This window comes from Clytia hemisphaerica, unplaced genomic scaffold (genome assembly GCF_902728285.1).
Source record: "Clytia hemisphaerica strain Z4C2 unplaced genomic scaffold, Clytia hemisphaerica genome assembly, whole genome shotgun sequence".
Classification (NCBI taxonomy): domain Eukaryota; kingdom Metazoa; phylum Cnidaria; class Hydrozoa; order Leptothecata; family Clytiidae; genus Clytia; species Clytia hemisphaerica.
In genome coordinates, this window is record NW_027103994.1 from 372,057 (window position 1) to 391,376 (window position 19,320).

The 19,320-nt window shown below is 34.5% G+C and overlaps 2 protein-coding genes across 2 annotated transcripts; both read left to right on the plus strand.

The window, feature by feature from the left end:
• Positions 1 to 3,788: 3,788 nt before the first annotated feature.
• LOC136811282 (uncharacterized) lies at positions 3,789 to 4,799 on the plus strand. Its single transcript, XM_067067898.1, has one exon. It carries the CDS (start codon positions 3,789 to 3,791, stop codon positions 4,797 to 4,799), a length of 1,011 nt encoding a protein of 336 aa, XP_066923999.1.
• A 6,843-nt stretch (positions 4,800 to 11,642) lies between these two features.
• LOC136811217 (transmembrane emp24 domain-containing protein 1-like) lies at positions 11,643 to 14,881 on the plus strand. Its single transcript, XM_067067829.1, has 3 exons — positions 11,643 to 11,845; positions 13,173 to 13,457; positions 13,696 to 14,881. The coding sequence occupies exons 1-3, from the start codon at positions 11,699 to 11,701 to the stop codon at positions 13,927 to 13,929; spliced, it is 666 nt and encodes a 221-aa protein (XP_066923930.1). The 5' UTR covers positions 11,643 to 11,698; the 3' UTR covers positions 13,930 to 14,881.
• Positions 14,882 to 19,320: the final 4,439 nt, after the last annotated feature.

Below are 19,320 nucleotides of genomic sequence, written 5' to 3' on the forward strand. Positions count from 1 at the left end.
TTTATCCTCTCAGTCTTAGGCTTTTTAAAACCATCTTAATATTTTGAAAACGTCGTTTTTCGACAAAAAACTTTGTTGAATATAACTTTTCTTCAATATAATATTTGGTCTGTTACTTGCTAGAAATTCAAAGTTCTCTATTTGCACTTTCATCAATCACAGCAAGTCTTCAAACCTTCCAGGAATCGCGCCAGGACCAAGTCAATCATTCCATTAGACGATGTTATCGTTCGTTATGGCGGTATACAGAAAAAAAATCGGCGGGAGAGTTTCGAAGAAACGGACGATAACTCTTTGGCATAAAAACGGTTTTGTGGCTTTTCTTGGTCGCTCCGTGGTGAAAACCGCCTGAGTTTAAAGGCCGAGCTTGGTTCAAACTCTACCGACTGTAAACTCTTTTCGGCAATAAACCCGTTTGCGAATTTTCTTCGGCTTTGGGCTCATTTCTTAGATAGTGATTTGTCTTAGACTATAGCATAGTCAACCATTACATCACAGAAGGATTAGGTTCAGGTTTGCCAGGAACAATTGTCCACATCTATTGAGAATTGAAAATTAAGAACATCCGAAAGCTTCAAACGTTTTTGAAGTTCTTATAAAAACCTATAGTTGCCTATTTTTACTTATTTCATGTTGTTTTAAATTGTTTTACATTTACATGGCGTTGTTAGATTTGCTTCTTTTATAACACAGGAAAAAATATCTTCAAAAATAATGAAGACATAAAGTGCGTACGGCAAACGTACCGGAGGCACTTAGTCTAGTCACTAAAGCATAGTAATTTAGATTGTCCGGATATCATAAGACACAAATAGAATGGACAAGCTATCTGAAAAATAATAATCTGTCTCAGGATTGTTTTACAGTATGTATCTTTTTAACAGGCCCGACGGGAGCGGGGAGACTAGGGAAACTTTGAGCAAATGAGATTTTTTTCTCAAATTCCTAGCGAATTTTATCTCATTTTTGAGCCTTCAGCCACTTTTGTGATTTTTCAGCCGGGCCTACTTTATCGGACAGCTTGTAATGATGTTTTACTTCGTTAAATTGTTGCAAGATTGTATGTTGATTTGTATGGAGTAGTTTATATGTATTATTGATAATCAGAAAATTGAGGTACAATTTCTCTGAAATTTGTGGTATGCACATATTTGGATTGGATTTTAAGATTATATTTCTATTATTGGATTCAGTTAATTGACGAGTAAATGCTATTTGTATCTGTTGTAAATTTATGTTTCTTTCATATATTGCATCTCAACAATACTAAATCTATTCCACAGTCTAATTCGAATTTGTTTGTAAAATTACAGCAACGTAATTTATGCTTTACATGTGGCTAAGTCTTTAATGTTTGATAAATATAAATCTATTCGAAGAGGTAGACAGGTCAAAGTCACTTCTGAACCAAGTAACTGCGAAAATGAAGATGTTTCCGTTGATTCAATTGTGTAACATTGCTTTTGGCAAAAAGCTTGGAAAATCGGTATAGAGCTATCTTCTTCACAGAGAATGGCTTTCTCTGATGTCCAATTTGTTTTCTAGTTTAGAATTTGAAACAGTATTAAAGTATATCATAGACATATTGAGGTATAGCAATTTGTGGTGCGTTCGACCTGCCGTCCTAATGCAAATGATTACAATGCTGGACAAAAGGTTGTAGACAAATGGAACTTCAGTGAAAAATGATGAGAAAAATGACTCTTCAATGTGTCTGAAAGGGGATGGAAGTTAAGAAAAACACTTTTGAAGTCGTTGCATTGCCTTTGAATTGCTTTTGAGGGAACCACAAGCAAAAAATCAGCGTTTTGATACTGGTGTAAGCCAGTTAATCAAGCCCTTGTGGTTTGCCTTTGTGGTTAGACTGCAGTGTGTGACTCCGAAAGACTTTGAGCGGGTTTGGATGGGTTTGGAAAGCACCCAGAGCCTCTTGGGAACTTGTTTTTGATCGATATTGAAGTATTTTGCAAATATTGCAGAAGTCTACAAACCTTTTGTTCAGTATTGTAGGATTTGGTCCACACAGGCGTTAATATAATGGGATATATTGTCAATAATATGTTATTGTTTGGGGTATATAGACGAGTGCAACGAAATAGTTCCCTTTTTGAAGAAAATTCTTTTCAAAACAACTTTTCAAATTCTGACGAAAACTTTCATTTTCAAAGAAGAGATTCCGTAAAAGGCCGAACTTTGAACTTCAACTTAGCATCCTCACTAGATGCAAAGGATAGTTTCTTTGAGGGTCCGCGTGTACGCTAATATGAAGGAAAAAAGCCTTTCTCTCTGCTCCTCTAAGAAGAAAGCATCACCATTGGTACATCCCAATTAAACAGCTAGCATCTATTCAAAAACAATTAACACTGTGATTAACTCATTACAACATAGGATTAACTAACTAATTACTAATTATAAACTCAAAGTAAATACGACACGGGATAACTACACCGCTATTACTCAATTAGAAGAATAGATCAATAGGAAAATATACAAATCGAGTTTCTTGTTTATTTTATTCAGTTCTGATGACGGCATCTTCACAGTATGATCTTTAATCCTGCACAGCTTTTGTTTCACAGGCCTAACAACACTTCTAGTTTTGACAAAAGGTGCATATAATTTCTACTTATAGAGACTTATAACCAAACAACACATTGACGGGATTTTGTCATATCCCAAATTCATCGTTTTCAATATTACGTTGTTTTGATTTCTTCATTAATTCGTGTTTTTTTGTTTGTTTTTTTTCAAATGTCGTTTATATTAGTTTTGGCTGTTTTGTACCGGGTGACCCAGTTCAGACGTTTCTCGACGTCTTGAGGCCGAACCAATGTCCCAAAGTGCTTGGAGTTTAGATATTTAGAAAGTAGATATCCTAACTTAAAATTTGAGCTATCACTTTTTAAATTGGACCAATTTATTCTCTACTTATGAGCTTTTAAAGTCAAAATTCACTTTTCGGAAAGTGTAAAAAACACGTAAAAAAGGGGTGTCAAATTTGGTAAAAACGTCAAGTTTTTGATATACACTTTTTGAAAAAAATCTGAAAAATCTACAAAAGCGCCAATTTTTATAAAAACTAGTCTTGTTATAAACAAAAATTACTTTCAAAGGTGTTTTTATCAATTATTAATGTCATAAAACTCGTTAAATAAGTCAATTTGTAAGTGATTTTCTAATTGATTGCATAAATTTAATACCTCTTTTTTACGTGTTTTTTACACTTTCCGAAAAGTGAATTTTGACTTTAAAAGCTCATAAGTAGAGAACAAGTTGGTCAAATTTAAAGAGTGATAGCTCAAATTTTAAGTTAGGATATCTACTTTCTAAATATCAAAACTCCAAGAACTTTGGGACATTTGTTCGGCCTCAAGATGTCGGGAAACGTCTGAACTTTTTCGTGGGTCACCCGGTACATGTTGATTTTAGCTTTAGTTTTTTGAATGCGGTTTGAGGGTTGGTATGGGTTGCAGTCAGTTATGACACAATCATTTACAAAATTTAGAAAACGCTGGAAAATCTTGGACGCAATCGCGTACATATAGCTCCGCACTTTTTTATTTTACCGATACGAGAGGTTGTTTTTTGAAAATGGAATTAAGCCTGTTCCCTGGCTATTTTAAATCTGCTGAGTGAGCCCAAACATTAACACCACAAGGGAAACACACCAGGGGGTAAACAAATGATACCTCCGCTCCATTTCAGAAATCGGAATATTTTTTTAATGAGATAAAGAAATCTGTAACATATCATATAAAGAATCTTTTTTGCTAAAAGTAAAACAAAATATGTCAGTGATTTGTAAAGAGGGGCTTAAAGATAGCACAGCACAGAGTAGCCTGGAAAAGCACAGAGCATATAGAATCCCGTGCGGCATCATGCATTCAATCAAAAACAAACTTTTCCCGCGCTTTTTTCCTACTTTCCCGCGGTGCAAACCAAATTCGGATAACGCACTTCAAGCAGCCAACGCACACGACCCTCCTGTTGCACCTAAATCCTTCGTTCGTTACGTCGACGATAGCCATGCCCGTTTCCAAACCGTCCATCAAGCTGAAAAGTTCCAAGAAATTCTCAACCAACAAAATGAACACACCCAATACACTATGGAAACCGAGGATACAACAAAAAGTTTGAACTTTCTAGACGTGAACGTTCGAAATAACAATGGCCGTTATGAATTGAAAATTCACCGTAAAAATGCGATCACTAACGTGCAAGTTAAACCTAATTCAGCTCATGACCCAAAGGTGTTGAAGAGTATATTCTCTGGATTTCTTAATCGTGCGTACAGAATTTGTGATGACCGATTCCGTCAGGAAGAAATTGATTTCTTAATAAATAACTTTGTCGAGAACGGTTATGATCGTAACACTTTAACCCGTATCGCAAACGATTACGACAGAACCAGGAACCAGACAACCGACAATCGAAATGATCCAGAGCAACTACCGATCGTTAAATTACCTTGGATACCTGGTCTGAGCCCAAAACTGAGGAAATCCTTCCGAAATGCTGGGTACAGAACAGTGTTCAAGAGTGGTTCAAATCTAAAAACTTTGCTAACTTCTAAGAACAAAAGCCGACTACCACCTAACAGTCACCCTGGTGTGTATATGATAGAATGCAAATGTGGTAAAAGATATGTTGGCGAGACCGGGTTAAAGATATCCACACGTGTCAGCCAACACAAAAAGAACGTTGAAGATGAAAAATGGGACATTTCGGGTATAACTAACCATGCTAAAGACTGTACCCAAGGACTTAATTGGAACGAAGCTAGGGCTTTTAAAGACTGAAGAGAACAAATTTGATAGAAAAGTGCGAGAGGCATTGGAAATCCAATTCCGTCAGACGGCGCCACATAGTGACCATGGTCTTAATTTAGACGATGGTCAGTATGTGACATCTAGGTTTTGGAAGCCAATGCTCTCGCACATTAGGGAGAAGACACTACATTGACTTTTTTTTGACGTCAAAAAAAGTCAAGGTAGCGCCTTCAACCGTTTGTATTGTTTAGACCTGACGAAGACCTGCACCAAGCAGGTCGAAATATTGTTTACACGAAAAATATATACAGAATGACCATTAAAATGTTATTTAAATTATAATCTACATTCGTATCAAAGTATGACACTAAAGGCAAAAATTCGGATAAGTATTCCCCGTTTAATATTGCCCGGTTTATCATCCCGATCACCGAAGTTTTTGGTTTTTGGTAAAAAATGAACAGATTTTTGTTTATGACTTTTTCCAGATTTTTTCCTGTATATTATACGACTATTCGACATACCCATTCTGGTAAGAAATTGTGTTCCTTCTTTAATTGATAGCTCTCACCTGTGAGATTTCTTTCTTTCCTCAGGGTTGTATGATATATTATGTGGTGAAGGTATAGGGTACCGTGAGATTGGGTAACTTGCATCAGTGGAGGCTAACATGCATAGCCCTCAAATGAAAGACCTGGCTGGTCATTAAAATACAAAGTTAAATAAAAAAGAAATGGTAGAGTAGAGCTTCGAGCAGAGCTCCATAGTTGTATTTTAATGACCAGACAGGTCATTCATTTGAGGGCTATGCATGTTAGCCTCCACTGATGCAAGTTACCCTTTCTCACGGTATATACCACAGCAGTAAGCAGTACCCCCAGTAGTACCAGAAGAGAATAAATTCAGCGTCGTGTTTTTGAACTTGTAGCTAAGTAAGCATATAGCCAGATGGTGTCAATCGAACAACTTCGAACAAAAATTGCAATCGAACCAATCGAACGTAATCGAACGCGATCGAATACAGTCAGGCACTTCCTGGGTAATATTCGATTGTGTTCGATTGCGTTCGAGTAAGGTTAGATTGGTTCGATTAATAGTTGACTATGTTCCATTGGTTCGATTACAATTATGTTCGATGAGTTTGATTGCGATTAAATTAAATTGGATCACTCTGTTAGAGTATTTTAGCGTGGGGCAGCCGAGCGCTTATTAAGTATAGTACGAAAGCGAATAAAATCTAAATCATTTCAATCGAACGTACTCGAACATAATCGAATACAATCGAACGTAATCGAAGCAATCGAACGGCAAATCCTGGGTAATATTCGATTGCGATTCGATTGCGTTCGACAATCGAATTGCAATTATTCGATTGTGTTCAATTGCGTTCAATTGATTCGGCGTTCGATTCGTTCGATTGACACCGTCTGGATATAGTCCACTATAATTTTATAAAACAATCAGAGATGACAAATTGGGCTCTCTAATTTAAAGTCTGTTACAGGAGTAGACAACATCAGATTTCTGAGGTAAAATATGTTTGTTTTGAAATTCCTGGGATTTCCACAATTATCTACACCGTGAGATCTGGTAACTTGCATCAGTGGAGGCTAACATGCATAGCCCTCGAATGAATGCTTTGGCTGGTCATTAAAATACAACTGCATCAAAATGAAGCTCCGCTCGCAGCTCTACTCTACCATTTTTGTTTTGATTTAACTTTGTTGTATTTTTAATGACCAGCCAGGTCTTTCATTTGAGGGCTATTATGCATGTTAGCCTCCACTGATACAAGTTATCCGATCTCACGGTACTGTAGTGTAGCTACAAAACAATTGAAACTTCTGATTTCCAATACAAAATCAATTTTTTGTGGAAAATCTGGAATTTATCTTTGGCCAGGCCCAATACCGTGAGTTGTCCTAAATCCGACAGCCCTGCCTAAATCCGACGGGGTCTTTCAAAGATACAAAGTAAAATAAAAACAAACTTTTCGCTGTGACGCAATGAAGATACCAAAGTGCTGCAAAGTGTCAACTAAACTGAGAGATTTGATACACTGAACCAATTGAACCAAAACATTAATTGGTTCTTATACAAAACATAATTTTTTTATTACAAAATTGTTTTACGAGCAACAGATTCAGAATAATAGAGGTAATTATCTTTACAACTTACACTTTTTTACCTAAATCTTAGGGGTCACCTGAATTCTTAGGGGGCACCTAAAACCTGCTGCCAAGCCATGCATGTTTTTATTGGCTGAGGAAAAGTAATGTATGTGGAGTAATTAGGCCAGGCCAAATTAATTGTTTGGTTCGTGTCCTAGAAGCTTTGAAAAATGGGTTGGTCGGTAGCTAAAATTGGAACCTTTTTTCATTTTCCCACCAAAAACCTCAATTTTTTTAATTCCTCAAGCAAAAGTGCAATCCTGGAATCCAACCGCAAATGTAAAGAAATAGCCTAAAGCCCGGATCCACCAAGGCATCAGGGGCGTATCTAGGATTTTTAGGATACCCTGCAAAAAAGATTCAGCTATATATAGTGATTCAGCTATATATAGTGTCTAAGGAGGGCCCACCATGGTTGGGCCCGACGGGCCAGAAAATTTTTGAATTTCGACCCTCTAGATTGGCTAAAACAGCCACCTTTTTATGCCCAATGTACCATAAACCAGAGATAAAGAATTAAAATTCATTTCATTTAAACACAAAATGAAGCTGGTAAAACTAAGATAGTTTTTTGGGTTAAAGTGTTTTAAGAACCAAAAAAAGAGTGGCCACTAAAATATGGAAAAAATGAAGGAAAGAGAAAGGAGGTGTAAAACATTGGCAATTCATTATATCAATGACAAAAATCATAACTATCATGAATTTTTTTAAGAACTTTTTGAACTTTAAACAAAAAAGTGAAAAATGATAGCAAAATAATACAATAGCACACAAAAGATTATAAATTATACAAAAATCTTTATCTGATCGTGATAATAGCAATAACAATAATAATAATATTTACCAAACTGTCTAAAAATTTTTAATATAATTTTGATTCTTTATGTCAAATTAATTTATCTTATTGCTGCCAAAAGGTGACTTAAATAATTTCAAGCAGATTAATAATAAAACCTTTTGCCATTTCAAATGAAAATTTAGAGAAAAAGAACAAAACTATTTTATTCAGACTGCTCAAGAAAAGAGTATTTCATTAGAAAATTGATTAATGTGATGCATTAAAGTATCTAAAACTAGAATTTGTACTGAAGCTGAAATCTCTATAGTTGGTTCATCTTGAAATTGTAGTCTAGCCCCATTCTGGTGTCTCGTTTGGAACTGTTTGCCAAATCAAGCAGGGAATCCTGTACCAGGATCCTGTACCAGGGGTAAAAGCCCTCAATCCGAATTGAAAACAAACCATATGTCATCAGAAATTCATTTATTCATTATGTACATAATGTTTTATGTTTGGTATCAAAATTCAGTTGTTGTGTTATAAATTTTATACTATATATATACATTATGCATCCAAATTCATTTGCATTGGCAATTACATGTCAAAATCAAATCAAGATGTACTTTCCATTACATGACAAATATTGATATCCAGTTTACAGGGAAAATTTTGAATCCAAAAACTTCCAAGAAACTAAATGTTAGGTACACATCATCATTTTGATTGAATTATTCCATTCTGTTGTTTCCTTTAAATTAAATAAATATGGTTTCACTCATCTTATTAGCAGACTTTGTCAGTGTTTACAAAGATTTCGTACCAACCATGTGAAGGTGCAAAATAATCCATTGATCTAGGGGCTACTGGACAGTATGCTGGCAACTAACCTGAAAGTATAAATGAAGAGGGAATTAGGATCTTTGCAAGCTACACCTACATATTTAATTTTAACACAAAACAACAAAATTTAAGTCAAACGACAACTGGACAACCAATGAAATTAATCTTATATAATAACCAGATGACTGTGGGTATCCGCCAACCGCAATGCTTCATGACTGAGCCAATCTACTAAACTTCTTGGATGGGTTTTTTTGGTTCTGAGAATATACTTACAATTCAGGAAAAGTTCTGCACACGTGCAAGGCATCGAAGTGTATCCATCAAAGAATTATTGCCCACAAGATGGAGACAATTTCCATTTGGGAGAACTAAAACAAAATAGAGAAATCATTTTTAAGATTGTCGTGCAGTTTTTATGACCAGTACTTGACTGGCAGGTGCTGGCCCGCAAACTAAACATAGTCAAATACAATCTGTTTGTGTACCTCAAATAGTGTGCGAAAAACCCACACAGCTCTTTTTCTCTCCCCAGAAAAATGTTTTAACCGGCCAAAATATATTAAAAACATTAGGGTGTCAAGGTCAGAATCACAAAATTTTCAATGTTATTTTTTTTCTCTAATTTCAAAATAAAACCATAATAGGTTGGTTGTCCCTTTGCCTCTTAAATTGCCACAAATTCATCTCCTGTGGTCAACCTTTTTTTAGCCAGAGTGATTGGCCAAACAAACAATAACTACGTACCCTGATTGATACAATATCTTATAAATATTTCATGATTGGCCACTCACTCACCACACACAACAAGTGGTTTTGTTGATTACCAAAAATTATGGCAGGTCAGAGAAAGAGGGGGAAGGGAAGCAGTTTTCCCTGCACTTATCAGATTATAATTGATAACATGCAGGCATGAAAAATAATAGAAAAAAATACCACATACCTTACAGATTTGACTTTCCTTGTTGCAATGGATTTCAGAAGATAACCATAAGAAGAAAAACAAACATTGAGATGACCTTGATGGCAGCCCTCATATGACGAATTTGGAGAAGATGTGCAGGCTTCAAATTCTTCAGAATTTGCGACAAAATAGATAAAATCAGGACTGTCTATTCTGCTTTTTCTTCTCCAAGCATCTAAAGCCATTTGACGAGTCTTGACTTTTAACGTTTTCACACTAACAGCCATCAAATCCCGGGCAAACCCTGCATTTTGACCTCATCCAGGTCTTTCTGCAAAATTTTGCAGAGTGCAGGCCTGCAAAACGCTTTTGTACACAAAATCTAAAATACAGACTCGAATTCACGCTTCCTGTAACGCGACTTGATAAACAGTTTTCTTATATTTACCGCAGACTTTAAGTCAGTAAAATAAATCTAATGACACTAACGAATGATCCGGAAAAACAACTCCGGGTAGGCTAAAAACAAGCTGCGACAAAAATGACTCCGGAGCATACCCTGCGAGTGCATGTTTTGCAGGGGTGTCGCACCGCCCCTGGGCATACACTGCGACCGCAAGATAACTTCTACACTTGGAAATTTAGGCGTTCACAATGTGTGCTTAAAGGAAAACAGCTGTGGCTCTCTGCTTTTAGGTGCTTAATATTTGTTTTTAAGTACGGGTTACACCGGGACATGTTCTGTGTGCGAAGTGGATGTTGTTTATAGAAGAATCAAAGCAGTCAGTTAATAGAGAACTGCAGAGATATAGTAAATTTAGGCGCTGTGGTATAGTGGTCATTGACCTTGATTGCTGCACAAGCGACCGAGGTTCAATTCCCACTCGCAGCGGTTCACTTGGCAAGTGAATGAACCTTCATTTCAATTTAGCAATTCACAATCTCAATTGGAGCTTTTATCTAACAGGCCGTGCGATGAGATGAATATATGTCAGAAAGAGCTTGGTTTCTATGATTTAGTTGATGTATATAAGCGGACTTGAACTGCTCAGTAAAATCATAGTCCATATAAAAAACCCTGGTCTGGAAGCGTATTGTTTTAATTTTTTGTTAGCTTTTTCTTTTGTTTATATCAAAAGATAAAAATCGATTTGCTCAGTTTTTGATCACGTTACCATATATTCCTCTTGGGATTGGTTTAAGATTTAATCATATGATCAAAAAGTGAGCAAAACAAACTAATTTCTCAACGCAAGTTCAATTAGAAACAAATGGAAAGAAACAAAAGGCTTCCAGACCAGGAATTTTTATACGGACTATGATAAAATTTAGCGCATAGAAGTAGTTAACAGATCTGAAAATACGGCCCTAGATTTTATGGATTTTTGTAGATATGTGTGTACAGAGCGCGTGTACACTCGCGTGTGTTTCACTATGAAATTTTTTTCATATTTTGATGATTAAAAGAAAGATGAGAAATCATTTATTTTTTAATACGCCGTTCATTAACTCAAATCAAATGACTTTGGAGGTTCAATGAAATGGTGGCCGAATTGCCATCCCATGTTTTGTCAGATAGTCCCAAGTTGGAGCAGTTGACGGTAACCATTTTCTACAGTAAAAATCTCAAAATGGAGAAATTCAAAATTGGAAAGCTTTTTTTTTCCCAAAAGTATTCTCAGTACTGCTGCACGACCAAAATGGGAACCAACAATCCTCTCTGATTTTTCAAAATAGAAGCCCAAAGTTGGGACTTGTGGAAGATTTTGTTGAAAATCTTGCATTTTTGTTTTGGCGCCATTTAAAAAAAAGGTGCAAATTTTTCAGGGGCTTAATTTTACATTATTTGGTACATGGGAGTACTTTCAGGACCTGAAAGAAAGAAGGATTTTTAACAAATTTGCCATCTATCTTTTGGGCTTTTATATGGAGGCGTAATGTTAAAAATTACAAATTATTTATAGATGAGGTAAAGTTTAAGAGATATTTTGAACCGTGGTGTCCTCGAAAAAAATTTGTGTTTAATTTTTGCGTGTTAATTTCAAGGTTGTTGAATACTTGCCTAGTAATATTCGTATAATAAGGTATTAAATTAACTCCTAGCTCATATTTTTTTTTGGAAAAATCCATGTTGTTTATTGCACTTTACTTTCTATAATAATACTTTATTTTTTAATAATTATACAAGCTTTTACAAAAATTAAACATACTTAGAAATACACACACTTCAATAATCATGAAAAAGCTTATTGTTTTGATCAGTATGATATGCTTGACATTGTCAGAAATGGAAGATGGAATTTCTGTACTTGTGCCAGCTGGAAGATCAGATTGTTACTTTCGTGAATTGAAAGTTGGAGATAGAATGGACCTTGAAATTCAGGTAATCAATGATATGGCTTTTTGGTGTCTTTGTTTTGTTGATTTATCTTTCTGGAAACTCTTAACTTGGTACTTCCTACATCTTTTTGGACCTACCTCCGGGTGCCCCGGTGGAGGTCCTATAAATTAACCCATGTCCGTCCGTTCGTTCGTCCGTCCGTCCGTCTGTTACCAGCTTTTCTCAGGATTGGCTCATTAGTTTTTTCTGATTTTTTGCACAATGATGCAAAATGGCAATACCCAGAACGTGACGGAGCCCGATTTTTGAGAAAAAATTTATTTGGGCAAATTTGGGCCAAAAACTACCTAAAAATAGGGTTTTTTGGACTTTGTGCAAAATCCTGTCATTACTTTTTTCTGATTTTTTGTACAAAGATGGAGGGAAAGATTCTCTAAAGAATGGCTGAAGTGGTTTTTCCCGGAAAATTCTTTTTCGCCTTAAAAGACGGATTTTCGTATTTTGGGGAAATTCCCTTTAACCAAATAAGAAAATATAGCTTTTCTCAAAGTTGACTCATTATTTTTTTCTGATTTTTTGTACAATGATGCAAAATGGCAATGCCTAAAATGTGACGGAGCCAGACTTTCGAAAAAAAATATATTTGGGCAAATTTGGGCCAAAAACTGCCTAAAATAGGGTTTTTTGGACTTTGTGCAAAATCCTGTTATTACTTTTTTCTGATTTTTTGTACAAAGATGGAGGGCAAGATTCTCTAAAGAATGACTGAAGTGGTTTTTCCCGGGAAATTCTTATTTGCCTTAAAAGACGGATTTTCGTATTTTGGGGAAATTCCCTTAAACCAAATAAGAAAATATAGCTTTTCTCAATGTTGACTCATAATTTTTTTCTGATTTTTTGCACAATGATGCAAAATGGCAATGCCCAAAATGTGACGGAGCCAGATTTTTAAGGAAAATTATTTTGGGCAAATTTGGGCCAAAAACAGCTTAAAAGGTTTTTTGGGCCTGAATGGTTTAAGTGATTTTCCTATTTTCCTTTTTACCACTTTACATTATTCAACACACAAGCTTTATTTTTCCATTCTGAATCTTTGTACAATTGTCACTTTTTTCTTATTTTCATTTGATGTTAATCATTAGGTAGGTCCATTCAGCATGTTGCTTGTTTTAGCTAGGTCTATTAAGAAAAAAACTGTGATTTTGTGAATTTTTGTACCCTTATTTCCAAAAATCTAGTGTTTTGAGTTGTAAACATAGAATTTTTTTGCTGCTTTTGTGACGTTAGCAGTTATTATGAAAGTTTCAAAAGGCTAATGAAATAGAAATTAAAATTGATTAAAAGTATTCTATTTTTTTATTATGACCAGGTCTTAAGTGGAGGGCACATTGATATCCATATTTTAGTATTATCGCCAACTGGCAGGATCATCTTAGACGAACAAAGTGTCACAGAAACAAGTACAGAAATCAAAATTGATGAAAATGGGGCATACAAAGTTTGCTTGGATAACACATTCAGCTTGAGATCTGATAAAGTTGTATATTTTGATTTGGGTATCGATGAACACAATGGCACAACAGTGGATCATGCAGAATTATTTCAACAGATGCAATTAGAAAAAGACGAGATTGATAATACTAAGGATATTGCAGTAAGTGAAGCCCTCTAAAACCAATTATAACATTTTTACAAGTTTCAACTCTAACATCAAAAAACAATTTAACGATTTTAAGTAAATGTACGAAAGAAATTCCGAATAGTACATTATTAATTTTAACATTTAATACGGGTTTCGACTTTGACATATTTAAAAAAAGAACAAATATTTCTCAGAAAGTATAAAGTTTTCTTAACTTTCAAATTTTCAATTTTCTTCATTTCACTCTTAGAAATCGTTGGATAAGATTGAAATGATCTTTGAAACCATCCAAGAAATGCAGACGAGATTCAGAGCACGATATACTCGACACCATTATTTACAAAATGCAAACATGACATTAGTTCAATGGTTTTCTGGAGCTTCATGCTTCTTGATGATCATGGTTGGAGGACTCCAAGTGTTTTTGATTAGAAACCTTTTTAAAGAGCAGAATGCGCAAAGAGGAATGAAAGCTGGTCTATGATGATTGGTTATAGTGTTATTTTTAATAGCAAGTATGAGATCATCGTATGCATGTCCTTTAATTCACCGATCCGTATATCTACCGTAACAAGGTAATTATCCAAGCACTTTCCTTACCACTATTTTGGTCTGAAATTGAAAAAAAACTAAAAAAACTAAAAAAAAGTTCACTGAAATTCCAAGTTCTGTCTCAGGTGAAAGTCTTTGCCTTGACCATTTTAATATTCTACAAGCAATGAATTTGAGGGATGAGATCTTGCCTACTGTCACTCACAGGAATGATTAAAGGACAAAAACACGAATTCAAAAGAAATAATTAGAAATTCTTTTAAAATAGTCGTAATATATGGGTCTCAACCAAACCTAAACAAAGCATCCATAGATTTTTCATCAAGAATTTTTTTAAACACCCCCTTCTCTCAGACCCGGAAGGATTTTTTCAGCCAGTGGGGATAAAAATAACGGACTGAAACTCGATGGGGATTGATATTCCCATATTTTTTATGGCTGGTGATTTCAATTCTTTTGTTTTCAAGTCAGAAAATTCAGTGGGGGTTGGAAAAAGAGCATCATATTTTGTAGTGAGGATTGGTTTATTTGATTATTTTCAGTGGGGACAAAAATTGGAGGATAATCTTCCACTGGGGACGATATTTTGGACAATTTTTCAAGTGGGAAAGGTTCCCAGTGGGTTTGTGAGAAGGGGGTGTTTTAAAGCATGTTAGCATGTTCTGTTGTAATTTTGTGAACCATCTTTAGGGTTTTTTATGAATTTTAGCAATTTCAAGGTTTCCACGAAAAGCAATTTTTATATTCTTTATAAATATACCTAGCATTAATTGTAATTTATAATTTTTTCATAACGATATTACTTACAATTTCTATCAATTTTGTATTTTTTTGCTACCGAATACTGTTAACAATTTACATAGTTCAAAGAATAGTCGAAGCTATGGAAAAGATATTTTATAGAATTTAATATAATTTGTTCAATGTTCAAAATTATAATTTTCTCCCATCTTGATATTAGGAACTAAAACGTCAACCTAAAAAAGTAGTTACAAGATTTGAAAACAACCTGTTTCCAGTCTGATGCAAAATCAAAACAAAATTAAAACATTCAGATTTTTTCTAGGATTTTGTTACGTCAGTGATTTTAATTGTATCTTTTTTTTATGACACATGGTTCAAAAGTCGCTTGGAAACAGATAATCTTCCGATTTTAATTCTGTTCTATTGTTTTGTCATTTTGAAAACATATCAGAAAATTATCACCATAGTACATTTTAAATTTTTTAAGTTATACATTTTGAGATGAGCCTTTCAGTCATGTGAACGACGATAGATATACACCACCCAAATACATATGACACTTTCTGACCGTTTTCTTTTATAATCGATTTATTCTGTATATTCTATATTCGATACATTCTAACTGATTTTATCTTTAGTGAGAAAAAAAAACAAAAACAAATGAACAATAATTTGAAAAAGATGACAAAAGAGAATAAAAACACGCAAACAAAAAGTTTCATTTGCTTCACATGTCGACAAACGGGCCATAAGAAAGCCGAATGTCATTTGAAACCCAATAATACTTGGTCAGCGGTTTCTGAGCCAACACCTAAAGCACAGAACAATGGTAATATTAGAAGTAAAGCACCAGATTTTGCATTTAAGGTTGAAAATGAGCTGGAAATTGATATTGGAAATCGATGTTATGATGGGTATTTGAGAGATGACTTGTCTTTAGTCGATTTGTTGAAAAACGGTCATGATGAATTCAGTCAAAATAACGTTGTTAGAATCGACGACTCTGGTGAAATTCCAATGTCAGATCGAGGCTACGATGGTTTAATCTTTGATGATCCATCTCTGGACAAGGATTTATTGACGTACAATAACAATTTTTATGGTCATGAGAAATACTATAAAAGGAATGCTATTGGAATCATTAACTCTGGGGAAATCCCAGTGTCGTCAGAACGAAGTTATGATGGTTCTATCCAAGATGATCTATCCCTGGTAAAAGGTTTGGTAACGAATAATAATAATAATAATAATGACTTTCAACGAAGTTATGATGGTTTAATCCAAGATGACCCATCTTTGGCAAACGAAATCTTAAGCAGTAACAACAAATATGAACCTATTCAAAACATATTCGATGATCATGGTGGTATTAAAGTTGAAGAAGATTCAAGAGAGGAGTTACAAGGTGAAGTTAATGTAAAGAAGGAACAAAACTTAGGTCAAACACTGATGCAGTCATGGTATTGAAAGAATGGTAGTGATTTTTGTCGTGTTGTGTCGGTTATTACAAATTAACATTTTCAAGACCGATGACACGGATATATCCGACATGGGGTGTTAAGGGGGCGAGGCCCTTCTGTAAAGCCCGTTTCGAAGTTGAGACTTTTTGGTCATATTAGACAAAGAGTATTTTGGTTCGTATTTAGTGAACGAGTGAGTCAAAAGCCGCAAAATTTGGATCGTTTTTTTAGATTCTCTCATCTAGTGAATTAATTTGAAGTCCCTTCTAGTTCTAGAGATATAACGGTTTAAAATTGGACCTTAGGAATAAAAGAAAGGCCTGGTCGTTACTGGCAAACTACTACTATAAAAACCCCCAAAATTAAATGGAGTTCATTTTGACAGAACTTTAAGTATTTTATAGATTTTATACCTTTTTTCCCTTAGAACTTTGTCATTATTACTGCATAGTGCGGAAAGGGGTCTGGCCCCCCCTTCTTAAATGATCCCCCCCTTCTTGACATCCCCCCAACCTTTAAAAATGCCTATCCCCCAAAGGTTTCGGGCTAAATTTTTTATGGTAAAAAGGGAAGGAAAACAGTAAAGAAAAATTAAGCCTGGCCAAAATAATACCACTTTTTACCTAGTGAAAATAAAGAACTTCCTTTCATACAGACCAAATTTCATAACAGTGCTGGAAAATAATCTACAATATATGTAAGCCCCCCTTCTTAAACGATCCCCCCTCCTTGCTATCCCCCCTTTTTAGGTTTCATCCCCCCCTTAAGAAAGGGAGGGGTCCGAACTATGATTAGAGACATTATTTGCTAAAATTAAACAATTTTTATTATTTTTTTCTTAAAGTGCTCATAGGGCACCATAAATACTTATCAAAAGATTCTTTGAGAGTTTTAGTTTTTATCTTCATGTTCATCTAGTAATTTATTTCTCGATACCGTTATGTTCATATTTATACGCGAATTTTATTGTTAATCTACCCTTTTTGGACCTACCCCGGTGGAGGTCCTATAAATTAACCTTTGTCCGTTCGTCCGTTCGTCCGTTCGTTCGTTAGTTATTAGCTTTCCTCATGATTGGCTCGTTAGTTTTTTCTGATTTTTTGCACAAAGATGCATAACTATAAACCCTCGAATGTGACGGAGCCCGATTTTCAAAAAAAAATTTTTTTGGGCAAATTTGGGCCAAAAAACGGCTAAAAAACGGCTTTTTTGGACTTTGTGAAAAATTAGGTCATTAATTTTTTCTGATTTTTTGCATGAAAGTAGGGTACCATCGTAGGTAAAAATTGGCTTAAGCAGATTTTTGCAAAAAAAATTTGTTGGCTCAAAAAAGGCATGTTTATCTATAAGAATCACTACAAAAGCATACATCAATGTTCTTAGTCAAATAACTCAATTTTTTTTATGAGATAGATGCTTTTTTTCTCAGGAGGGCTTACTTTTAAAGAATATGTGTGTTTCGACATGAAATTTTGGTTGCTTGGCGTGTTTTTATAGAAAAACTGGCCAAATTCGATATTTTTTTATGAGCACATTATCAATTACTTAGGTATTAGCTTTTCTCGAGATTGGCTCTTTCATTCTTTACGATTTTTTGCACAAAGATGCATAACTATAAACCCTCGAATGTGACGGAGCCCGATTTTTGGTAAATAATTTTTGGGCAAATTTGGGCCAAAAAACGTCTAAAAAATGTGTTTTTTGGACTTTGTGAAAAATTGGATCATTAATTTTTTCTGATTTTTTGCAGGAAAGTAAGGTACCATCATAGGTAAAAGATGGTTCAAACAGATTTTTGCAAAAAAATTTTGTTGGCTCAAAAAACGCATGTTTATCTATAAGAATCACTATTAATAAGCATACATCAATGTTCTTAAAATTACTGAATTTTTTGATGAGATATGTTTTTTTGCTCTCGAACTCTTGAATATGAAAGAATATTTCAAGAGCATGAAATTTTGGTTTCTAAACGTTTTTTTTTTATAAGAAACAAACAACTAATTTTAATAGATCGTCACTATTTGTGTTCTGAATGATTGTTTAATGGTCACGCTTATGTAGATATCAATTATATATGTGTTAAATGCATAACCAGGTAGGTCCATAAAAGTATCACTTGTTTACTTCACAATACCAAAGTGAAAGTCGATTTTCGAAAGTTTGATTCTCGCGAAAGTTGATTCTCGAAAGTTTGATTCTCGCGAAAGTTGATTCTCGAAAGTTTGATTCTTGCGAAAGTTGATTTTCGAAAGTTGATTATCGCGAAAGTTTCTAACCTGTCTCAATATAATTTGCAACGGAGACAAAAAGCTGCAACTTTTGATTGAATTCGAACTGAATGTTATTCGCTTTAATTGTGCACTTTTTTTTCAACCTAATAAGAACAGGGGGTCCCAAAAATTTGAGAAATTATTAAACTAATTACACCGACAGGGTTATTACATATCAAAGGAAGAGATTGCACACTTAAAGTGAATGGGTGTTGTTTGCGTTGGAAAGGTAATCAGTTAGTAGAATATTATCAAAAAAATAAATTTTTAGTTTATATATTGTTTTATTTCTATATTTTTGTTAATGTAAAATATTTCTCAGATTATTTTTTGTATTTTTCGGAATATAAGCCTTTCAAAAACGACACTTTTAAAACACGATTTCTGCGGGAGGAGCTAAAACGGGAGAGGTTGGAATAACACACGTGGGGTTTAAAGGGGAAGCGGAGGTTAATCGGGCTAATCAGTGTTTTATAGCAAATAAAGACACTTTTTAGAGGCTCCTATGAACTCCAGGGGTTTAAAAAAAGTCGAAAATTAACAAACGGTGGGAGGCGTTTAAGCAACTAAAAACTCAAAGCTGAAAAAATGAGTTCCTCCGGTGATGCAATTTTTGGTGGAATTTTTTTTTTTCAATTTTTGCGCATGTTTTAGTAAAAAAATTAAAAATGATTGATTATCTTTGACATTTTGAGGCTCATTTTTATAACTGTATTTAGAAGAAGAATGTATATGGAAAATGAAATAAGAACTCGTTTATTCATTTATCGCTTCGTTTGAATTCGTTTTCCACGTTTTTCCGGACACACGTATATATGCCTTATCAATCGGAATTTAATTTTCTCACCT